At 42.0% G+C, this 22,345-nt stretch overlaps 1 protein-coding gene across 2 annotated transcripts in view; it reads left to right on the top strand.

Moving 5' to 3' along the window:
- Nucleotides 1-20,187, top strand: part of PAMR1 (peptidase domain containing associated with muscle regeneration 1) — a 43,784-nt gene extending 23,597 nt beyond the window's left edge. For both annotated transcript variants that reach the window (XM_083431234.1, XM_083431235.1), the window contains exons 7-12: nucleotides 11,043-11,213; nucleotides 13,075-13,287; nucleotides 15,015-15,081; nucleotides 16,265-16,497; nucleotides 16,583-16,875; nucleotides 18,761-20,187. In XM_083431234.1, the coding sequence (XP_083287360.1) occupies nucleotides 11,043-11,213; nucleotides 13,075-13,287; nucleotides 15,015-15,081; nucleotides 16,265-16,497; nucleotides 16,583-16,875; nucleotides 18,761-19,297 (1,514 nt within the window). In that variant the 3' untranslated portion in view covers nucleotides 19,298-20,187. The remainder of the gene's footprint in view (nucleotides 1-11,042; nucleotides 11,214-13,074; nucleotides 13,288-15,014; nucleotides 15,082-16,264; nucleotides 16,498-16,582; nucleotides 16,876-18,760) is intronic.
- The last annotated feature ends 2,158 nt before the right edge of the window (nucleotides 20,188-22,345 follow it).

The following is a 22,345-nucleotide window of genomic DNA, read 5'->3' as shown; positions in this document are numbered from 1 at the left end:
CTATCTAAATTCTAAAGATCTTAGAACAGGAGTCAGCAAATCTTTTCAGCAGGAGGCCGGTCCACTGTCCCTCAGACCTTGGGGGGGGGGGCAGACTACATTTTTTTTGATGGGGGGGGGGGGAATGAACAAATTCCTATGCCCCACAGATAACCCAGAGATGCATTTTAAATAAAAACACACTTTCTACTCATGTAAAAACACCAGGCAGGCCCCACAAATAACCAAGAGATACATTTTAAATAAAAGGACACATTCTACTCATGTAAAAACACGCTGATTCTTGGACTGTCCGCGGGCTAGATTTAGAAGGCGATTGGGCCGGATCCGGCCCCCAGGCTTTAGTTTGCCTACCCATGTCTTAGAATTATAGCAGTTTTTGATAAAATTCACCCCTGGCACACATTTATAAAATTTCCTTCGGTATTACTGAAGCCTGAACATTTTTTTCCTGGGTAGTACATGGGTAAACAGTCCCAACTTTATTTTGATACATAGAGGAGAATCATGAACCTAAAATTATTTCTGTCTGCCTTAATGCTTTCAAAACTAAGCCAGGAACATTTTTATTCCATGTCTTTGAAAGAAGAGGATATACTGTAGCTTTTCTCTAGGCAGACCCTGTTGATATGAGAGACTGTTTCCTGACAGACAAAAAGAAGTGCTTTTGGAATGAGAAAATTGAGGACAGAATCTTATATACTGACGATCCATTGGCTGAGGGGCTATAGGGTTTGCATGAAGCTCACTGTGCTAGCTGAACTGCTGTCCTGGCAGACATGCTGACAGAATGGCCCAGGATATGCTGGCGGAATCCTCTGACAGTGAGAGGACTGAAATAGGGCACGGACATGAGGAGGACAGAGGCAACACAGAGGTCATCCATATGTTGGATATTATATGCCTTCAGTCAAGTATTACACACCCTATTGATGGCACAACAGTACACCAGCCCCATATTTGACCCAGGAATTTCCCCACCTACGAACTTCAGCTGGGGTGAAGGGTAGTAGGACAATGACTGCAAGGGAAGCCTTCTGAGATGCTGTCCCTTCAAGCAAAGTGGTTGAGTTGCAGTAGGTGGATTGGGTCCTGCTTCATAGGTATTTGCATTACCTCAGCAGATAGGGCTTCAGAATGCATAGGACACCTTTACAATATCACCCTAAATGGAAGAGTTCTCCTAGAGATCATACAACTGAAATGGCTTAACTTTGAATTGTTAATTTTCCAGTGCTATCATCCTGGTTGTGGATTTGAGGAATCAGGGAATTGTCTATCTTCCCACCACTTTTAGGTGCTATCTCCATCCTCTTGTAATGCATATGCAATATTGGTTCACCCAGTGCTTTTTCTTAAAAAATGTTTAGGGGTACTCTCATTTTGACTCAAGTAAACCCCCATGTTATAGTTCAAATCGGGGAAATAAATACAGCAAATGGACAAAAGTACAAAGAACATGCATTACTCATATTGAAATACTACCCCTCAATGAGGCCAAACTTTCATAAGTAAAACACCACACATCCACATTCCACACTGCTTCACACATTAAACGCTCACTTCTGTCTGAGACTCAGGAAACACCGTGACAGGAACTGAGGCTGCCATCAGGGGTAGTGACAGAACTGATGATTCACCGTGCTAGAGAAGAAGCTAAACATTTTAAAAAATAATTTCTTCTCCTGTTAGATTCACAAAATGTTTAGGGGTATGTGTACCCCTCCAGAAAAAAGCACTGGTTTCCCCTGATTCTTCTCTGTGCTTACTAAACTTCTGTCAAATTAAATTGCATGAATAGTTAGCGTTAGGGACGGATCTCAATGAATTCTCCCCACCCCCTTATTCAAGTGATGCGCAGTCCTTTATTAATAGAGCAAATTGGATGGGCTAATTTTCATCCTAATTAGCCCACCAGCCTCAATCCCTAGATGTAAAAGAAAACTATTAGAAGCTGCAGCTAGATCTCGTCTGTCTCCATTATCATTAAAGCCAGGCAATGGGCTTTGTAATTTATAACTAAAGTGCACTAAACTGGTGCTTAAAGGGCTGCAACAAGATGGAAAGTTGCTGGCACAGTTGGCTAGTGCAACCGTATGTGGACTGAGCAGCTGCAAATTCAAAACAGTTCTAAATATAAATTGGAAGAAGTGGTAAGGGGACTGGTGAAGGGGAGCATCAGGTGGATGAGGTCCAAATTCTTTGCAGTGGGGAAGGAGCTGCAAATGCACATTAAATGTGTGTGTGGACAAGGCCTGTGTTGTTCTGCTCTTTGATTGACAGCCTGAGGAAGGATAAGAGAAGAGTACAGGACTGTTTGCCAAACTTACCAGTAGGACCCCTCCACCTACAGATATATCAGCTGGACCATGACTATTAACACGAACCCCACCTGCCAGGCTCTCAAGCAAAAGTTGACTCCAGATCTAAGTTAGTCCCATTGATTTCAGTGTGTTTAAGTATGACAAAGTGTGCATTCACACGGTAGTTTATTCCATTTTCCAGTTTTTCTAACTCTTAATTATCTTTTAGATTTCACTTGACATAAAAGCCACTTCTGGAAATATAGTGGAATATAGTGGAGGTTTAGCTTTCATTTCAAAGTTATTTACAAATGGATATTTTTTTCTGGAAGCAAATAACACGGAAATGAGAGCTACATTTCCACTATATTCTGGTATATTTCCGGAAGTGCCTTTTTCTAACATTGGGAAAGCAGCTGTGTATATGCAGCCGAAGTCTGAATCCAACCCAAAGTATTTTCGTAGCAATTTAACAAACTCCACCCACAGTCGGATTGGACACTTAGGCTGTAAGTAGCCAAAGTTTTGGAAAACTTTAGCATAAATGCTCTCTTACCCCACCCCAGTGCTTTATTAACCCCTGTTATGTATATGTGGAATACAGTCCTATCCTTGCTCAGCCTCTCTTTGACCAGGCTAGAAATGGTTTTCCCTCCTCCCCTCCCCTCCCTTTCAAGTTGTGTACTGTGTTCCTCTCAGGGGGTGCAGAGCATTCTGGCTCAGTGGGCCTCCCAGGGAATTGCTGGCCTTCTAAGCGAGGGACTCTGACCCCTTTTTGCTCTGAGACTTCCTGTCACCTTTGTCTGAAACAAAGCCCAGCAAGCTCAAGTCCTTGAGTAAATGCTGGGATCTTGTATTGAATGGGGAATTCATTGCTTAGATCCAACTTCCATTTCTTTACGGCTTCCCAGTCTCCCTTGCCAGCCGTTTGACACTTCTCCCGCATCCTAATGAAGGGTGCTCCATTGAGCTAAACTGTGGCGTACTGTGCTATCACTAGCAGCTCCTCGATCGTTCCAGCACCACCCCCTTTTTTCCAGGATAGGCCTGTGAAAGTGCTCTCTTGGTCCTTCCCCTGTGCTTGACTCCTGCCCACTGCCATTGCTCAGCCACACACAAGGTTTTCAGAAAGACAGTTCTTCAGGGCTTCCTTGTCTTTGTCGACTGACTCATGTGTTTAAATGGGACACCCTCTCAGCCTCTGGCAGCAGGAGAAGTAGAAACAGCTGCTCTCTGTAGGGTATTGAACATGGTTGTTGTTTTTGGTTTGTTTGTTTTAAAGAGAGAAATTAATCTTTACAGCCAGTATTGTGAGACTACTGCTATGATGTTGCTGCACTGATAAAGGGGAGATGTTCATGTGATTACCTGAAATGACTGAGTGCCAATATTGAACATGCCTTCCTAATATTGGACAGAGGAAAATCTTTTTGTTTGTTTGTTTAAAAAAATGAATAAGGCTGAAATCCTATACACACCTGGGAACAAGCCCTATTGAAAGCAATGGGGTTTACTTCTGAAAAGATGTATATAGGATTAGACTGCAAGACTTACCTGAATGTAAACCTCAATGGGACTCACCTGAGCAGAAATGTGGCACTGTGGGTTAAACCACAGAGCCTAGGACTTCCCAATAAGAAGGTCGGCGGTTCGAATCCCCATGACGGGGTGAGCTCCCGTTGCTCAGTCCCTGCTCCTGCCAACCTAGCAGTTCAAAGGTACGTCAAAGTGCAAGTAGATAAATAGGTACTGCTCCAGCGGGAAGGTAAACGGCGTTTCTGCTCTGGTCGCCAGAAGCGGCTTCGTCATGCTGGCCACATGACCTGGAAGCTGTACACTGGCTCCCTCGGCCAATAAAGCGAGATGAGTGCCGCAACCCCAGAGTTGGCCACGACTGGACCTAATGGTCAGGGATCCCTTTCCCTTTATCTACAAACAGGATTGAGAAGTAGGGAGCATTAAGTGCAAATTCAATACACACCACCTACCTGCTGACATCAATGAAGTGGTAGCTGAGGGGTGCTTGCCTGGCTTTGGGAAGGAGGAAGGAGGACTCTAGGACCCTCACACCTCCTTCCCAAAGCTGGACAAGCCTACAGGGGTCTGAGAAAGCACCCTCTCTGGTTGCACTGCCCTAAATCCTCCTCTGTAGTGACTCCTGTCTGAAACTCTGGAGACCCATTGTCAGTCATTGCTGACAATACTGAGCATAGGTGCCAGCTCCCTGGGGCCCTGGGTGCCCAAGCACCCACAAAATTCCCCTTGAAGGGGCTGGGCATCCACAAATTTTGGTGCCAGGGCCATTCACTAAATGGCACCCTGTACGTCCACAGTCATGGGGCCAAGCTGGCACTCCTGATACTGAGTTAGATTGGCCAGTGGTCTGACTTGACTCAGTACAGTATATGGCAACTTCCTATGTCCTGACTGCTGCCCTGAGACCAGTACCTCAAAGACCAAGCAACGTGTAATGGAGGTCCTACTTAATCCCTTTCCTTTTGAGCTTCTCATCCATGAGCTGAGAACAAGGATGCGTGGACTCTGAAAATGACAGCCAAGGTTGCTCCTGAAATCTTCAGAGTGAAATAAAATTTGATGACCTCTTGGCATTGCAAAATGCAGCATAAGGTATATTGCTTAATATATCACGTTGCAATCTGGGAGATGAATTTGTTGAAAAGGAAAGCAGGGCAGAATTACTGAAACTGTGGCAAATCATGCAGGCTGATGGAAATGTCATTAGGCAAACTGTGTGTGTGTGTGTGTGTGTGTGTGTGTGTGTGTGTTGGCGGTCAGGAAGGTTAGGCTCCAATACTGTATTTGGAATTGCAGAACAATGCAGAGGGGGAAATTCAGCTTTCACAGCTCTGCTACTGACTCACCATGTCACCTTGAATTAAGGCATATGGTGGCTTCCCTCCACATATTTGCATTATTTCTATTGTTGCTGTGATTATTAATGAACTTCAGCTGTTGGTTAAATATTATTGGTTAGAAAAGGTACATACTTGTAGCAATTCTGTTGATGCCCCAACCAAGGAACTGGATCTGGCCGTGGTTATTCAGGTTATGTCCTGATTGGGTTGTTGTAAGGGGCTCATGTCTTCAGAAGTGTCTGTTGCTTCCAAACAAAGCAGCCAAACTGCAGTCTGTCTAGTATGGGGTGTTTCAATAATGTCACCTCTCAGTTATTTCAGCTGGGGATGTTGCTCCCCTCTCCTAATCACTCCCCCCACCCTAAATCCTTTATACGAATGACAAATGCATTCTGCAAATGTGGATTGTTGCACAACCAAAATGATACCACCTGTGCATCTCAGAGGGTTGATTTGATTTTATACTTGTATTCCGCTTTCCCAACAGCAGATGTTGAGCTCAAAGCAGCTTACAATAACCACAAGAACTTTAAAACACACACACATTGCAGTCACTTATAATATCAAACACAATAGCATTTGAAGCAAACAACAACTTCATCAAAACAATGAATACAATTCAATAAAGTCATAATAACTCATAGCATTGCCAGGATACTTCCTAATCACATGCAACCTTACTCCATAACAACAAAATATTGATTAGCTGTGATTGGGAGTGATTGGCAGGCTTGGAGAAAGCCTGATATTTGTAGATGTACCAAAACAATTTTGGGGGGTAGTGAAGGCACCCCTCTCCCTAACAAAAACAAAACAGTCCAGTAATGTCTCAGCCAGGCTATCCTGAGCTAAGTGGGAAAAGGGCAGGATACAGATTTGGTTTATTGTTATTTTCTTATTATTTAAAGAAAATACCATCCTTTATTCAGTCCCACAATCTTCCTTTTAAGCAGCTATTTATTGTGGTGTTCCTATGTGCTTACCAAGAGATAGCTTCTGGAACCTGTTCACAATATTAATGATAGAAGCATAGAGCGAGAAGGTGAAGTTTGATGGGGACGTTTATAGTTTTCATTCAGCCCAGTCTTATATGCAAACCAGTTCAGTTCTATAATTAAATGGGTTAACCAAATAACCGGAAAGGTTGTATCCAAAGACACAGATTTCTAAGGGATTCGAACAATGCTGATAAAGATCAAGTGGCTAGTTGTAAGCAACAGCCTCCAAATTGCCTCCGGATGAATACACCCCAGTGGCTGACCCAAGCATACTTTCACATGGTTACTGTCTCATTCACAGACGCATGGAACTGGAAGACATTGGGGTGGGTTCCACTTGGCTGGAAGGGCATGAAAAGATTTTCATTGCTGCTGGGATTACATCATTGCTTTATTCTGGTGATTCCTGGCTGTTGGGATAACTGCAGAAAAGGATGTTTTGCTCAAACCAGAACTCTAAATCCATGGATGAAAATATACTGTGAGGCTCGGTGATCACTACAAGATTCCCTTCCATGTTGTGTACGAGGCATGAGTGAGGAATACTGTCCAAGTGTGCGTGAAGACAGACATTCAAAAGTGTGGTGGAAGTGCCTCGAACACACATTTGCCACATGTGGAAGCATTTGTTTTCTAGGCAGCCTTGCCCTATGCTTGTTCTAGAGCAGGCATAGGCAAACTCAGCCCTCCAGATGTTTTGGGACTACAACTCCCATGATCCCTAGCTAACAAGACTAGTGTTCAGGGATGATGGGAATTGTAGTCCCAAAACACCTGGAGGGCCGAGTTTGCCTATGCCTGTTCTAGAGAGACAGATATCGCAAAATTTCCTGTGTTTGGAAATTCCTACCTACAGTACAGTATTTATCCTTTGCTGCAGTCACAGAGTGATCAGATCAACTTTCTCGAGAATCAATTCTATGTTTTAAAAGATCATATTAATACCTTGAAAATATCATGTGGATTTAGAGCAGAGTGCCCAGTTCAGTCAGACTGGGTGCTGCACCAAGGGGGCGCCACAGAGCGTCACAGCTATGACATAGTGAATTGAGTAGAATGGGAGGCAAGAGGCGGGGGTGGCAAATGTTGGCCTTGCACAGTGCACCACTGAAATTTGAAAGACCAAGGTCTGCCCCTAAAAACATGAAAGCAATTTTATTTGGGATAGACAGAGCACTCTGTTTTTAATCCAAGTCACCCATTCTGTACATTCTATACCATTTCTGCATTTCTCTGTGAATATTTATAAGAAAAAAACTTGCCTTAGAATTCATATACAAATGCATGGTTTTAAACACACTTTCTCTCAAAATACACACTTGAAATTGTCTTATGATGAAATTTTTGAGCCGAGATCAGTGCTACAACATTTGGAGAAGTGTAAAATCCCACAGAGAGCTACATTCCAATCCACATTCCAATCTGATAGGCTTGGTTCAGGTCAATTCACACTGGACTTCACCAAGATCAGATTCTTTATAGCCTCTTGTGGGCCATATTTCAGAGGTATAGGTGGCAAATGTCAATATCTGTGGTCATACTGAAGACAAAGAATTACTATCTAGCTATGGGATATATTATGGATGAGATGTGGGTGGATGAGATTAACCTATGTATTATTTAGCAATGAATAATGGAGGGGAAAGAGACCAGAAAAAGAAAAGTAGGCTTTATTTATGCAGGGAAGTAATGGAACATGGGTAAAGAACAGTCGGGATTTAGAAAGGATTAATAGGGGAATGTTCAGCAAAAGAAGAAAGTGGTTTTAAATAGGTAATCCAATTTTTCCATAGCAAATTGAGTATAGAAGCTATTTCTAAATGGCAAATAATTCAAAGTTGAGGAATGTTGCCCATAAGTAATTGAGGAAGAAAGGAATGAAATTATTCTCTTGGTTATTAATAACCCAGAATACTTAACTTAAAAATTCAGATACTCTGTCTTCATTTATTCTAGACTGTCTTTGAGTTCTAGAAATACCCACAGAACATAAATATAACATAGAACATTAAATATAGTTCATTGTAAGAAAAAGAAATAATGAATATCTGTAGAAAAAAGGCGAGGATGGTATTAAATCTTATCACACGCTCATGGACTTGTACAGTTTTAAGACCCCCACATGTTCTGCCTTGGCACTCCTCCATCAATCAGGAAGAGGGCTGTATGGACTGACCAAAACAACTCTTTTGGCCCAGTCCCTTACCCCTTGTGAGCACAAAATGTGCATGACATGGGGCCTGAGAGATACAGCTTGGTTCCTGTTGGGTTGAAATAAACGACAGACGAGTGACAAGTGTCATACGGGAGGCATCTCTCGAGCATGTCTCAGAGAGTCCCTTTTATTGAATATTACAGCATTGCCATGTATGTGCTTGTTGCTGATTGGTTAACACAAAGACAATACAAGGGTTGCATATAAGCATTAATCATCAATAGATTAAAGGTTGGGAAAGGAACACAGACTTGGACAGGTATGAAAAGCTCCCTAAATAAACTATTACTAATGATTGATATAGCAAAACTTAAAAGGGCATAACCATCGCATTCATAGATGTGGTCAACCATGCATTAAGAACAGGTCAGAGTACGATGTTTCATGAAGTCAATGTTCTAGGCAGAAGCAAAACTTCCCATCAGGTTCCACGTGTCTTACCATGTTCCCTGGGAAGAGGATTGGGAATTGTTGAGGACAATAGGGGTCTCCTAACAACTCCCAGTACCCTTAACAAACTACTGCTCCCAGAATTCTTTGGGAGAAGTTATGGCTGTTTAAAGTGTTATCATAGCACTTTAAATGTATGGCATGAATGTGGCCTGTGTAGGATCCACTGCCAATCAGAGAGGACCATGGAGGTTTAGATGGATAAACGGTCTAATAGCCTAGGAAAAGGCACCTTCCTTATGTTCCTATGCCATGTAGTGAAAATATAAAAATCGACATTGGCCAGAATGTTCTTCATTCACATTAATAATGCCTTCGTTTGTACTTAATGGTGGTTCTGTACGAAGCTGCTGCCTGAACTTCATCTAATTGGGTTTACTTTTGTTGCCTTTTCATTCTCCTGCAGCACTGATAACTTGTCTTTTAATCTGTATTACACAAGAAACTTCCTACCAGTGCTGAATATTTATAAATAATGAAGGACTCTGGTTAGGAAGGTCTTGTATAGTTAAACGTTCCGCAAAATTTAACTGACTGCACCAGTGACACAGACATGGTATCACTTTTATTGCTTCCTGGGACTTATATGCTAGAAAGCATTAAAATAAGTCCCATTATTTTAATGTGGCAGTTAAGCATGCCCTCAATATTTTCCCTTTGGAATTAATGGGACCTAAATGTTCTTGGTAGTGGTTGGATAGGACCATCCTTTTGGACAGGATTATTTCCATTCTTTTCTGAAAAATGATGATACAGTTGTAACTCTTTTGTGGCATGGGATAAGATGTCAGCCATCCAGGTCACTCTTTCATTGTTGAGAACCCAACACTTAGAGTTTGGTGGTGCTTCTAAAGGGATTTGAGTGTGACTTCTCCCATTTGGATCAGACCCCAGCAGAACATGGTCATTACAAGTGGAGATATGTACTGAATGTTCCACTATTCCATTCTCTTTCTGAAACCTCTTTCCAGCTAGAGCCACATAGGCAGCTGCAAAGGTTAAATTGGCCTTGAAGGCGGGGGACACTCTTAAAAGGCATTTTAAAAATATATCTTATAAAGGATCCTGTCCTTGGCTAAAACTCTATTGAATGCACAGTGGAATCTGAAGAGGGGAAAAAATCAATCAGGTTCATGTACCCGACAGGCAACCATTCACACAATGAAAGAAAACTTTCCTATAAAACACACAAGGTAGCAGCACTCATTTCAAAACCAGCTTCAGAGCTTTTCTTGCACAAAGCAGGAATGAGGCAGAAAAAGGATCAAGCTGTAGAGAAACTGCAGGAAACGCTCTAGAGAAGGAAGGGGCTTACAATAGGTTACAAGACAGCATGTGTTGCCCCCATTTTACTGGGTGAAAAGGTCTTCAATGCGTTTGCTTTTTCATCAGGCAGAATGACAAGGCAGCCAATATGAACCTGAAAACTCTGATGGGAGCAAAGTCATAAAGCATACAGGGCTAGTCCAGGAACTTCTGGCATGTGATGGCCTTTACGGCTGTTGCTAATAAACATATGAAATGGCTGGCATTTACTGCCCTTTGATGGTGACGCACCAACTGGGGCAGGTACATTGTTCCTCTTCACTGGAGCAGTGGCCCTATGTAGCATTGTTATAAGTAGGCTTTTTACATCAGTATAACATGGCAACTAAGCCATAGTTTTTCCAAGGTTTGTCCTATGGTTGCAGTCATGGCCAAGGAGAGTCCTTGTCCATGTTTCTGGGTTTGGACAACACACTAAGCCAAAACCATGGCTTAGCTGCCACACCTCAGTGACTTAAAGAGCCTGGGATGGAGCAAAATTTCTGTGATTTCCTTGGGAGCCAGTGGTATCACGCCAACCCATGGTTTTGCTTAGTGTGTCGTGCGAACCCGGTCACAGATGAGTACAGAAAACCTAAGGGCCTACTGCTGCAAGTACTTGTAGACTCATGCTTTAAGTCAAGTAAGTAATCGGATTGCTTAGGTGGTAGTATTTAAGATAAAAGATACATCAGGAATTTGGTAAATTGGAATGAAGTGTGTGCTTTTTTATATAAAAAAGAATTATGTATAGCAGTCTCAATATTTTGATTTTTTTTTTGTCTCTGTATCTCTTCCTTCTTAATATTTTTATTACATTCTAAGTAAAGAATCAACTTAACACAGCCCTGTTTTTGTAATAAAGTGGATTTTTTTGAAATATCTGAACTGTCAGTGGTGATGTGTAGGACTCCAGGTGCTCCTGCTCATGGTTTTGTGGAAGGAGATGACTTTAAATACGGGTCCCAGGTTTACTTCAAATGCAACGCAGGTTACACATTGAAAGGCAGCCGTGTTGCCGACTGTCAGCTAGATGGGAGCTGGTCAAAACATCATTCTGAATGTGGTAAGGATGCTTTACATTTTTTATCAAGTTTCAACCATTTTCCCATTATTATTTTCCTTTAAGACTAATTAACAGCAAAGCCAACACGCTATTTTGAGGTTGACAAATTAATAGTGTGACATTCATTCACATGGTCCCATTTAATAAGAGGCCACCTGTTCAGAAGCCTCAGTGTGCTTGTAGTGACTTCCAATTATTACAGCGAGTACGAGTACGAGTGCCTGCTCCTGGCAGGCTTTTGCCTGTGCTCCTAAAACATCTTGCTCCACTTGGCATCAGCTGCTCTTCCTTAAAGGAAGGACTTGCCCTTGGCAGAGATACAAGGAAACCATTTTCAATTTTTTGTATGTTGTGGTTGATGCTTTTCTCCTTGCCTGCTGAGGGCAAAACTGGTCTTTGCCAGAAGGAAAAATGAAAACGTTCCATCCAACTACTTTTCTGGCAAGGGATTCTGGGTAAGGGTATTGTGAGGTCTCTTCTTCAAGCTTGGGACAAGGCTTAAGCTGGACTGGGTCACTGCCGCCACGGACAGCTGTACTCTGGATGCCAAAGAGACTTTTGTGCTTGTGGCACTTCTTTAAAAGCCTAACAAATATACCAGTCCAAATGTACAGGTGCACAGCCCTTATTTGCTAACTTGGAATTTTGAAGTCAGAACTGGCATGCATTCCTTGGAAATGGCTGGAAAACAGCTGAAGTGCCATTTTGAATAGTTGGATACAAATCTGAGCCGCACATCTGGCAGGCCATTTTCAAGATTCTTCCAATATTCCATTTAAGTTTCATGATGGAAAATGCATACACTGACCATATTGTGTGTAGGTGAATCCCTGTTTCTCCATGCTCAGCAGGATATGCCATTATCCTGCCTCCTCTCCATCAGCCACCACCTTCCTCAAACTCTAGTAAGTCTCCCATTGCTTTTAAAGCACTTTCCTCCAAGGCCACCAGCAGTTATGTGGCACATCCCAAGTTGCCTGTGCGCAATAAAAAGAGCAATTTACTTCTTAATTCTTTCCTTTCCAAATCTCTCTTTATGAGAAGCTGCAGCCAGTGTATGTGGCATTACCTTTGACGTTTTAGGAGTCGCTGAAGCTCTGGGGCTCTGGGCTTGAGTGCCAACCCAGAGAAATGAGAGCCCCACTGAGATAGTAATTGGGGAGCAGAGACAGGTGATAATGAACACGCCACATGCTAAGGCTAGAAAGAGCTCCAGTAGATTCATGTGCATAAAAAACAAGTTTCTTGATCACATGGTGAGCACTCCTCTAAAAATGGATGGATTACTACCTAGTGTCAATTTTGCATGAGTTCATTCACAAGTCTGATCTGTTTCCACATTAATCTGCTATTATTATGGCCAGTCAACCAGTAATAAATCAAACGGCAGTGTTGTTGCAATTTTGTGGATGAACTGTGGAAAGACAACTTCTATCCTTAGTTTTTGCAGTTTGACTTTTGGTTCACCACTTGCTGGATGCAACTATGGAATGCAATGGTCCAATGGAACAACCTTTGCCAACCTGGTGTCCTTGAAATGTTTGAACTACAACTCCCATCAGCCCCAACATAGCTGTGCTGGCTAGGGCTGATGGGAGTTGAAGTCTGAAACATCTGGAGAGCACACCTAGCTTGGCTAAAGCTTGAAGTAACTTCATTGCAATGCTCAATGGAAATTAGATTTCATCAGATCAAACTGTTTATACCTGTAATGTTATTTTGCAGTTGCAATTACTACTTCTTCAATGCTCATAAAAGGAAAGTTAATAATATTCACCACAGTGTTTGAACTGTGGAACGTCTGATGGTCAGGATTAATACTTTCTGCATGGAAAAATAAAATGTATCCTCTTGCTGTTAGTCACAGAAGATAGAAACTGCTCTGATCCTGGTGCTCCACTCAATGGGTACAAGAAAATGATGGACGGTACTGCATTGATGAACGGCCGGTATGCAAAAATTGGAGCAGTTATTACATTCTTTTGCAATAACTCCTATGTTCTCAGTGGCAATGAGCAAAGGACCTGCCAAGATAATGGAGAATGGTCAGGAAAACAGCCAATTTGCATTAAAGGTAATTTACAATCCCTTTTATGACAACTAACAATTTGTTGTTTTTTACATTGGCTTAGTTTTATAGCTGAGACATAATGAGATACAAGCTGCTTCATGGCAAATATCAATACAAGGATGGATTGGCACCCATTGCAGAGGCAGACAGTTTTTGCCAATCATCCTCCACTGCTCTCAGTGAAGTTAGAATCTACTTCAGCAGACGTGTATTTCTAGGTTTTTAAAGTGCACATATGCACAAGAAATGACAAAAACTCATTTTCTGCAAAATGTTTGCACCGGAACCTAAAGAAAGGGTACTTTTGGTTTGTACTTGATGGTTTTCAGTGGTCAGCCATGGCGGGCTGCAGGTAAGGAGGTTCCATGGCTCAGTTATCTTCTCATTCTCCGGTGACCCCACCAATATTTGCTTCCACTGACTGGTAGGGTTGTAGTGTCTTCCAGATCAACCTTGACCATTGTCTAGGCAACTGTTGGCATTTACTGTATTTGTCTGCCTTCTGGCATCGGCTCTTGTGCCGAAGTTTCACTTGCCCGCCAGACTTCCCTCCAGGCTCATGCCTCTTGCTTTCCACCCTGCCATCTCTTTATCAGTGTGATCTTCATTATATGTGCTTGGAAGGAAGTCATATTTAAATCTCATTTATTTCAATGGGAACTGAATGTAACTAGGCTGCAATCCTATATGCACTTACCAGGGAGTAAGGTCCATAGAGCTCAGTGGGATTTACTTCTCAGTAAGCATTCAGTGGATTTCACAATTAGTCTGGATCCAAATGTGTCATCTGGAATGCTACTCGCCCCAAAGTGGAAAGAAGCAAAGGAAAAATGGATACAAACACTTATGGAATATGCAGAAATGGCGAAACTTACAAGAAGAATAAGAAATCAAGATAACAAACCTTTTATAAAAGGATGGAAATTGTTGATTGAATATTTACGGATAAGAACACTGGTAGAATTATTACAACAACCTGCAGTTTCATAAGAGTATATATTTAAAGTAGATAATTAAATGAATTTGGATATGCAGAAGATAATAATAATAAAAAATTAAAGAACCGCAAAAAGAGGGGGAAGGAAGTCAAACTTTGAAATGTTAAATTGATTGTGAAACTAATGAAATGTATAAACTTGAAAAGTATAAATAAAAACCAAATGTGTCATTTCTAACATATAGTTATCCAAATAAAGGGAGGTACCTGTGGCCCGCCCAATTGCTATTGGACTACAGCTCCCATCATCCTTGACAATTTGCCATGCTGACTGTGGCGGATGGAAGTTGTAGTCAAGTAACATCTGGGAGGCCACCAGTTCTCCATCCCGGATCTAGAACTCATGCTAGTTTACAGTATTTTAACATGTACATACATTTAAAATGCACGGCTAAGCTTCTCTCTGAAAATACTGTATTTTTCCATGTATAAGACTATGCTTTTCCCCAGTTTTTTAAAGTTTGAAATTGGGGGTCGTCTTATACACGGAATGTTTAAAATATTTATTTCTTAATTTTGGGCTCAAAAAATAGAACTCGTCTTATACACGTCTTATAGACAGAAAAATACGGTAGCTGCTTTGAAAGGAAATTCAGGTGCCGCTATTTTGTATACTGATTGCCTCTCATCTTGAGGCATTGCTATTAGGAAAAGGAAAGGATTGACAGGTATATGAAACATAACTTTCAAGTATGGAAAAGCATTGTGGAACATTGTATTTTTTCCCCTCTAGCTTGCAAAGAGCCAAAGATCTCTGACCTGGTGAGACAGAAAGTACTCCCTATGCAGGTTCAGTCAAGGTGAGATCGCAGTGTCTTAACTACAGTGTTAACAAGCAATATTGATACCTTTTTCCTATGTGTCCTAGCTTGTTTGGGCATCCTACCAAATGCTTTGCAGAAACAACACTGATGTTCCAGAAATAATGGTTGCTAGTTGGATGGGGGTACACTGGGTATAGACATCCAAGCTGATGAAGTTACCCACAAGACAACACATATGTAGGTAGAGATGGCCACAGAAGTTGTATCAGTAAGCACTGTAACTAATAATGCAACAGGTGAGACATCCCAGGACTTTCCTGTGGATTGCTGATAGATCTGTTGCAGCTTTGATAGTGAAACCTAAGAGATGAAATGGTGGGGAGGAAGGATCTTCCGAGATCCTACCTATAATGATAAATTGACTGATTTATTTTAAAGGTAAGCTCTGGACCAGGCTTCCTCAACCTTGGTCCTCCAGATGTTTTTGGCCTACAACTCCCATGATCCCTAGCTAGCAGGACCAGTGGTCAGAGATGCTGGGAATTGTATTCTCAAAACATCTGGAGGGCCGAGGTTGAGGAATTCTGCTCAGGACCATCTCACAGCTGTAAGCTTATAAAGGATCCTCACACACAACTCCCAGCACTTGAATGTCTGTCCCCACCCCGCCAGTGGGGGCATGGCCATACATTTTGTGGTCCTGTCTCTTTCTCTGCACTTTTAGATTGAGCAGCCATTTTGGAGTCCATGGCACTTTCTCAAAATTCCAAATATGCCCACTCACCCCAAAAAGTTGGTGATCCCTTCTGGACACGTTCCAAATAATTTTAGAGCCACTTGCCACAATCTAGCCCAGTTAGGAATGATTAAACCCACTGCACATCCAGCTCTGAGCTGGATTCTGAGCAATGAAATCTATTGGCTACAAGGACGCAATTAAATCACTTCGGTAGGGTTTAAGCACATGCACAGTTTATCTGAATTGTACCCATTAAACCAGGCATGGCCAAACTTGGCCCTCCAGCTGTTTTGGGACTACAACTCCCATCATCCCTAGCTAACAGGACCAGTGGTCAGGGATGATGGGGATTGTAGTCCCAAAACAGCTGGATGGCCACGTTTGGCTATGCCTGCATTAAACATTTGCTTATATGTGCCATAAAACACTGTGATGACAGGTTTTGGGTGATAATCCTATGTTCTTTATGCATCGAAACAGAGAAACCCCTTTGCATCGGCTCTATTCGTCGACATTTAACAAGCAGAAGCTGGACGTATACCCAACCAAAAAACCATTACTACCATTTGGAGAACTACCTCCAGGCTTTCAGCATCTCCACACACAGCTTCAGTATGATTGCATTTCTCCTTTCTATCGTCGTTTGGGAAGCAGCCGGAGAACCTGTCTGAAAACAGGGAAGTGGAGCGGAAGAGCTCCTTCATGCATCCCAAGTAAGAAGCCTCTGAAACATATAATACCTTGGAGAAAAACCAAGACAACAGCAGCAATAATAATTTTATCTCTCTTTTATGGCAGTCTGTGGAAAGGCAGAAAACACCACTGTTCCAAAAACATCCTCAACCAGATGGCCGTGGCAAGCAGCCATCTATAGGAGGCCCAATGGGGTGAAGGTTCCCAGTCACAGAAAAGGGGCCTGGATATTGATTTGCAGCGGGGCCCTTCTAAACGAGCGCACAGTCGTGGTGGCAGCCCACTGCGTCACCAATCTGGGGAAGGTCACTGTTCTCAAAGCAGCAGACATTAAAGTCGTTCTCGGCAAGTTCTACAGAGATGACGACAGAGACGAAAAGACCATACAGAACTTGCGGGTGAGTAAGGCTCTGAGGCGCCATGACACTGTGCGTGTGCAAACAGGTGTAAAGGCCTACAGAAAGGGACTGCTGCACATTCAGGACTCTGTGTTGAAACAGAGAGACCATTTGGGGACTGCAAATGTAAGTACAGTCGTACCTTGGTGTTTTGGCTCGCGAACGCTCAAAACCCAGAAGTGTTCCGGTTTCCAAATGTTTTTTTGGAAGCCAAATGTCCAGCGTGGCTTCCACTTGAGTGCAGGAAGGTCCTGCAGCCAATGGGAAGCTGTGCCTTGGTTTTCGAACAGTTTTGAGAGTTGAGCAGACTTCCAGAATGGATTACGTTCGAGAACCAAGGTACGACTGTACTTACATGGCGGTAGATCCCACTAAAATCGCAAAAGAATAAAATAAAAAATGTTTTAAGTACATGACTATGTTTAGCACATCACTTGTATTTTTAAAATAATAATGTCTAAATCAAATTTACCAACAAAAGCTGTATGATTGTGTTCCATTGTGTGTGTTTGTAATAATATAATATAATATAATAATAATATAATATAATATAATTAATATAATATAATATAATATAATATAAAAATCAGTACAATACAATATAATGGGATATATTTCTGTTCTACTATAATCCCTCACAATGTGATTGTATTTCAGTTTCCTCATTAAATGTTTGGCATCTTAGATGAGATTGCTTTTTTAAAAAGTGCCAGCTAATGCCAGTGCTAATTAGAAAATATATTTAGTAAGGCAGGCATCCAGTATACCCTTGGCTGTGTGCATCCTTTCATTTGCTGACTGCATTTTGGAGGAAAAAACAGTGGAAATCTGAAAGCTGAAAGCTGAACTTGTAAATTTGTTTCCCCTGGTCAGCTCTGCTGGAAGGTTTATTCAGCTGTCATTTGGATCAAGTAGGTTTACCAACTTGAAGTATTATAAGATAACATCTCAGGCAATTTCCTAGCCAGCTATTTGTTACCATGAAACCCATTTGTAGGCAGAGGGCCTATACATTGCTGTGATCACTCTGCTTGTTAGGATTGCCTGGTATTGCAAAATCTTCACCTTCATTTGCCAACGTTTTAAAGAAATTTTCTAGTTGGTATCAAGCACTTTTTTAAAAAGTCTGAAGGCTCTACGCATTTTCTTCTAGTTACCCAGACCAGACACTCAGGAGTACTGCACTACAGAGTATTCCCTCTCCTTCCCCCTGGCCCTGGTCATTGCAGATGCAGAATTTTTGCACTTCCAATACTGTGATACCTCCTTCCCGTGCCAGTCTCTGAGAAGCACCCCACAGTATGTTTGCAAAGGATTCTGCCATTCAGCTGTGAAATGTATGCAGATCTGTCCAGTGTAAATGACCTTGCTACAAAATACTGAGTTCTAGCTACAGAAATTACGGATTAAATGAAAACGTGTGGACCTTCCCCAAATTAATTTCCATTGGTGAATGAAGTACTGTCAGAACAATAGCCATTTGATTTCCTATTCAATAGTGTAATCTACTATAAGATCTTTCTAAATAATGACAATGAGTCACCAGCAGCAATGGGACCACCTTACAATGACTAGAGACACCTCAGAATTTCCCAGTTGTATATATATCCCAACACATTTTTGGGAACTGACTGTTTTAACTGGCTTGGTGCTGCAATGTTTTTATCGTAATCATCTGTATGTTTTAACAGATCACACCCAGTATTCTATTAATATTTATATTTTTTAATGATAGCTTTTCCCCTGTTTTGTTTTTCTTTTAGCTCTTTCTATTTTAACCTCCTTGAGTCCCTTTCAGAGGAATAATAATAATAATAGTCAAGTAAATGGTGAACTGAAAATGAAGCCGTTATAATTTGTTGACTATTTCTGGGCTCTTTCCTAGATTTCAGCAATCATAGTTCACCCTAACTATGACCCTATCTTGCTCGACTCCGACATTGCTCTCATTAAACTCCTGGACAAAGGGAAAATCAGCAGCCGTGTCCAACCCATATGCCTGGCATCTATACGCGATATCGATCCACCCGCGGATGACTTGCAGATAATGATCACTGGCTGGAAGATCCTGACAGATGTTGCCGATCCGAGCTACAAGAACGACACCCTCCGCATGGGGACTGTTCAGATGGTAGACTCCCTGTTGTGTGAGCAGCAGTATGAGGAAAACGGCATCCAGGTCAGCGTCACCGAGAGCATGTTTTGCGCCAAGCAGCACCCCACCGCCTTTTCCAACATCTGCCCTGCTGAGACTGGAGGCATTGCAGCTGTAGCTTTGCCAGGAAAATCATCTCCAGAGTTAACCTGGCATCTCATGGGGTTAGTGAGCTGGGGCTATGATAAAACATGCAGCCTAGAACTCTATGCTGGCTATACCCGAGCCATCCCTTTCAAAGACTGGATTGAGAAGAACATGAAATGAAACACTCCCCCCACCCTCCCCTCCAATTTTTTTTTTTAAATGTTAAATATATTCATTTCTCTCACAGTCTCTGGTACTTTAGATTTGTCACCCCATTGATGGAACACCTGTGGAATAAAGGTGAAGCAGGGGTCTCAGCAATTTGATACAGTCTAGCTATCAAGAGGGATGCGGGTGGCGCTGTGGGTTAAACCACAGAGCCTAGGACATGCCAATCAGAAGGTCGGCGGTTCGAATCCCCGCAATGGGGTGAGCTCCCGTTGCTCTGTCCCAGCTCCTGCCAACCTAGCAGTTTGAAAGCACGTCAAAGTGCAAGTAGATAAATAGGTACTGCTCCGGCGGGAAAGTAAACGGCGTTTCCGTGCGTTGCTCTGGTTTGCCAGAAGCAGCTTAGTCATGCTGGCCACATGACCTGGAAGCTGTACGCCGGCTCCCTCGGCCAATAAAGCGAGATGAGCGCCGCAACCCCAGAGTCGGCCATGACTGGACCTAATGGTCAGGGGTCCCTTTATCTTTACCTTTTGCTATCAAGCCAGACCACTTCATTTGTGCCATAGGCTCTGCAAACAGCAGATGGGTTGGCATGTCTCAGCTGCCCCCTTTTCTCCTGGTGGGAGTAGGGCGTGCATGGATGGTGGGTCGTTGTACCAAAAAACACAATGACCAGAAGTAGCGGTCTTCAGTCTATATTTAACAATCACCTGAATGAAACAATTAGAATTATTTTGATCTGAGTCTGAGACAGAGAGGAGGCTGGAAAGATATAATTAGGTTGGATGAATTTGTTATGGTCACTAGAAGCTATCTATATTGCCGTATTTTTTGTATTATTTGCCCTCCTGAGTACATTACACATTCAAATAAACAAAGGTTTCTTTTAAACCTGAAAACCAACACTTTACCATTTATTCCTCTGAGTCTGATCTATCAAAAATAGTTTTTTCCTCTTTGAACAGGTAGAACCAGAAAAATGTAGACCACTGAATCCTATCAAATGTTCTGTCTTGACGGAGCCCCTTCCTCATTGACTTCTTTAATGTGTCTGCAGATAGAAGAGGATTCTGGACAAGTTTCAGGACCCCTAGTCAGTTCATGAGGAGGATTGGCCATTGTCCCACAAACACTGAGACTGATCCCTTGAACACACTTTGAGGTTGCACATTGCGGGGGGGGGGTCACTAGGGGTGGGCAAAGTATCTTTCAGGCAAGTTTCCCTGCTCTTGGTAATGTTCTCAGCAGTGAACCCCTGAGAACCTCCAAGCAAGAATGCATTTTGAAAACCTTTGATCTAATCCACTGAATTATGGTCCCCCATACTCGGCATTCGAAGAGATTGGTCCATATCATCAAAACAATAATATATGCCAACAAACACCAGGGTTCACTGTTCTGTGCTTCTAAAATAGATTCTTTTTCAGGTATTTAGTGCCTTACTAGCTCCTGAGGACTAACCCTTGCCTGTGCTTGTACTCTGGCATCTTATTTTCATTGTTGGGTTGACATTTCCTCTTCCAGTCATAGAAACTGCTCATGAACATCATTTTGCACTGGTTCTCAGGAGACCCAAGCAGGTTACCCAATACTATAAGACGGTGCAATCCTGGTCGATAGAAAACAAAAAACATGTTTGGAAATCCTACTTTTAAAGTGTTTCTTATCTGAACATGGTCTGAAACTTACACTTGGGAAAGGAAATTAGTAGTGGGATTATCTGAAGACATTAGTTTCAGGGTAGCATACAAATCTTTTTAAATAAATCAAACACACAAATAGATAAATAAATAGCATTCTCTTCAATTTTCATAGACAGAAGCATTTTCAGAATCATGACCATTTTTAGCTTTGAATTACTTAATTTCCCCTCATCAATTACATGCTGCTCATATTTCAATTTACTGCACTTTCAAACAGAAAATTACTCCTGAAAAATGTTCTTATTGACAATTTAAAAAGAACATATATGCTAGGAATTAACCGCTAGTAAACATCAGAAGTTCTCTTTTCTAGTTAGATATTACATTTACATTATTTTTTAGATGTTTGAAATTCATCTGAAATTCATCCAAAGCCAATGCAATTCTGGGCTGCATCAATAGGAGTATAGCATCTAGATCAAGGGAAGCCACTGTATTCTGCTCTGGTCAGACCTCACCTGGACTACTGTGTCCAGTTCTGGGCACCACAGTTCAAGAAGGACACTGACAAACTGGAACGTGTCCAGAGGAGGGCAACCAAAATGGTCAAAGGCCTGGAAACGATGCCTTATGAGGAACGGCTAAGGGAGCTGGACATGTTTAGCCTGGAGAAGAGGAGGTTAAGGGGTGATATGATAGCCATGTTCAAATATATAAAAGGATGTCATATAGAGAAGGGAGAAAGGTTGTTTTCTGCTGCTCCAGAGAAGCGGACACGGAGCAATGGATCCAAACTACAAGAAAGAAGATTCCACCTAAACATTAGGAAGAACTTCCTGACAGTAAGAGCTGTTTGACAGTGGAATTTGCTGCCAAGGAGTGTGGTGGAGTCTTCTTCTTTGGAGGTCTTTAAGCAGAGGCTTGACAACCATATGTCAGGAGTGCTCTGATGGTGTTTCCTGCTTGGCAGGGGGTTGGACTCGATGGCCCTTGAGGTCTATTCCAACTTTATAATTCTATGATTCTTTGCTTATCCAGGAGTCTCCTCCATTTATAAAATAATTGGGGGGGGGTGTCTTTGTCTCCTTCACATACTTTTCACCATAGTGATTGTATTGCCTTCAAGCAAGTGACTCCCCAAGAGGAAAAACTGAGAGACAGATGACTTTTGCTGTATAAATTCAATAAATAATAATAATAATGTGGCAAGGCTTCAGCACAGAATAGGTTCTTACCAGTACCCGAAGACATCTACCTCTCAAGTGATTCTAAATGGTCCACTGCAATTTGATGGCCTCATTTGCTCTATGTTTACTCAAAAGCAAGTCTCATTGGTTTCATTAGGAATTGTGTCCAAATAAGCATGTTCAGTGTTGAAACTTTAGCCAGCAATCCCATGTGCACTTACTTGGGA

Source organism: Podarcis tiliguerta, assembly GCF_965153285.1.
Source record: "Podarcis tiliguerta genome assembly, chromosome: 1".
Lineage (NCBI taxonomy): Eukaryota > Metazoa > Chordata > Lepidosauria > Squamata > Lacertidae > Podarcis > Podarcis tiliguerta.
This window is presented reverse-complemented; position numbering and strand designations above follow the sequence as displayed.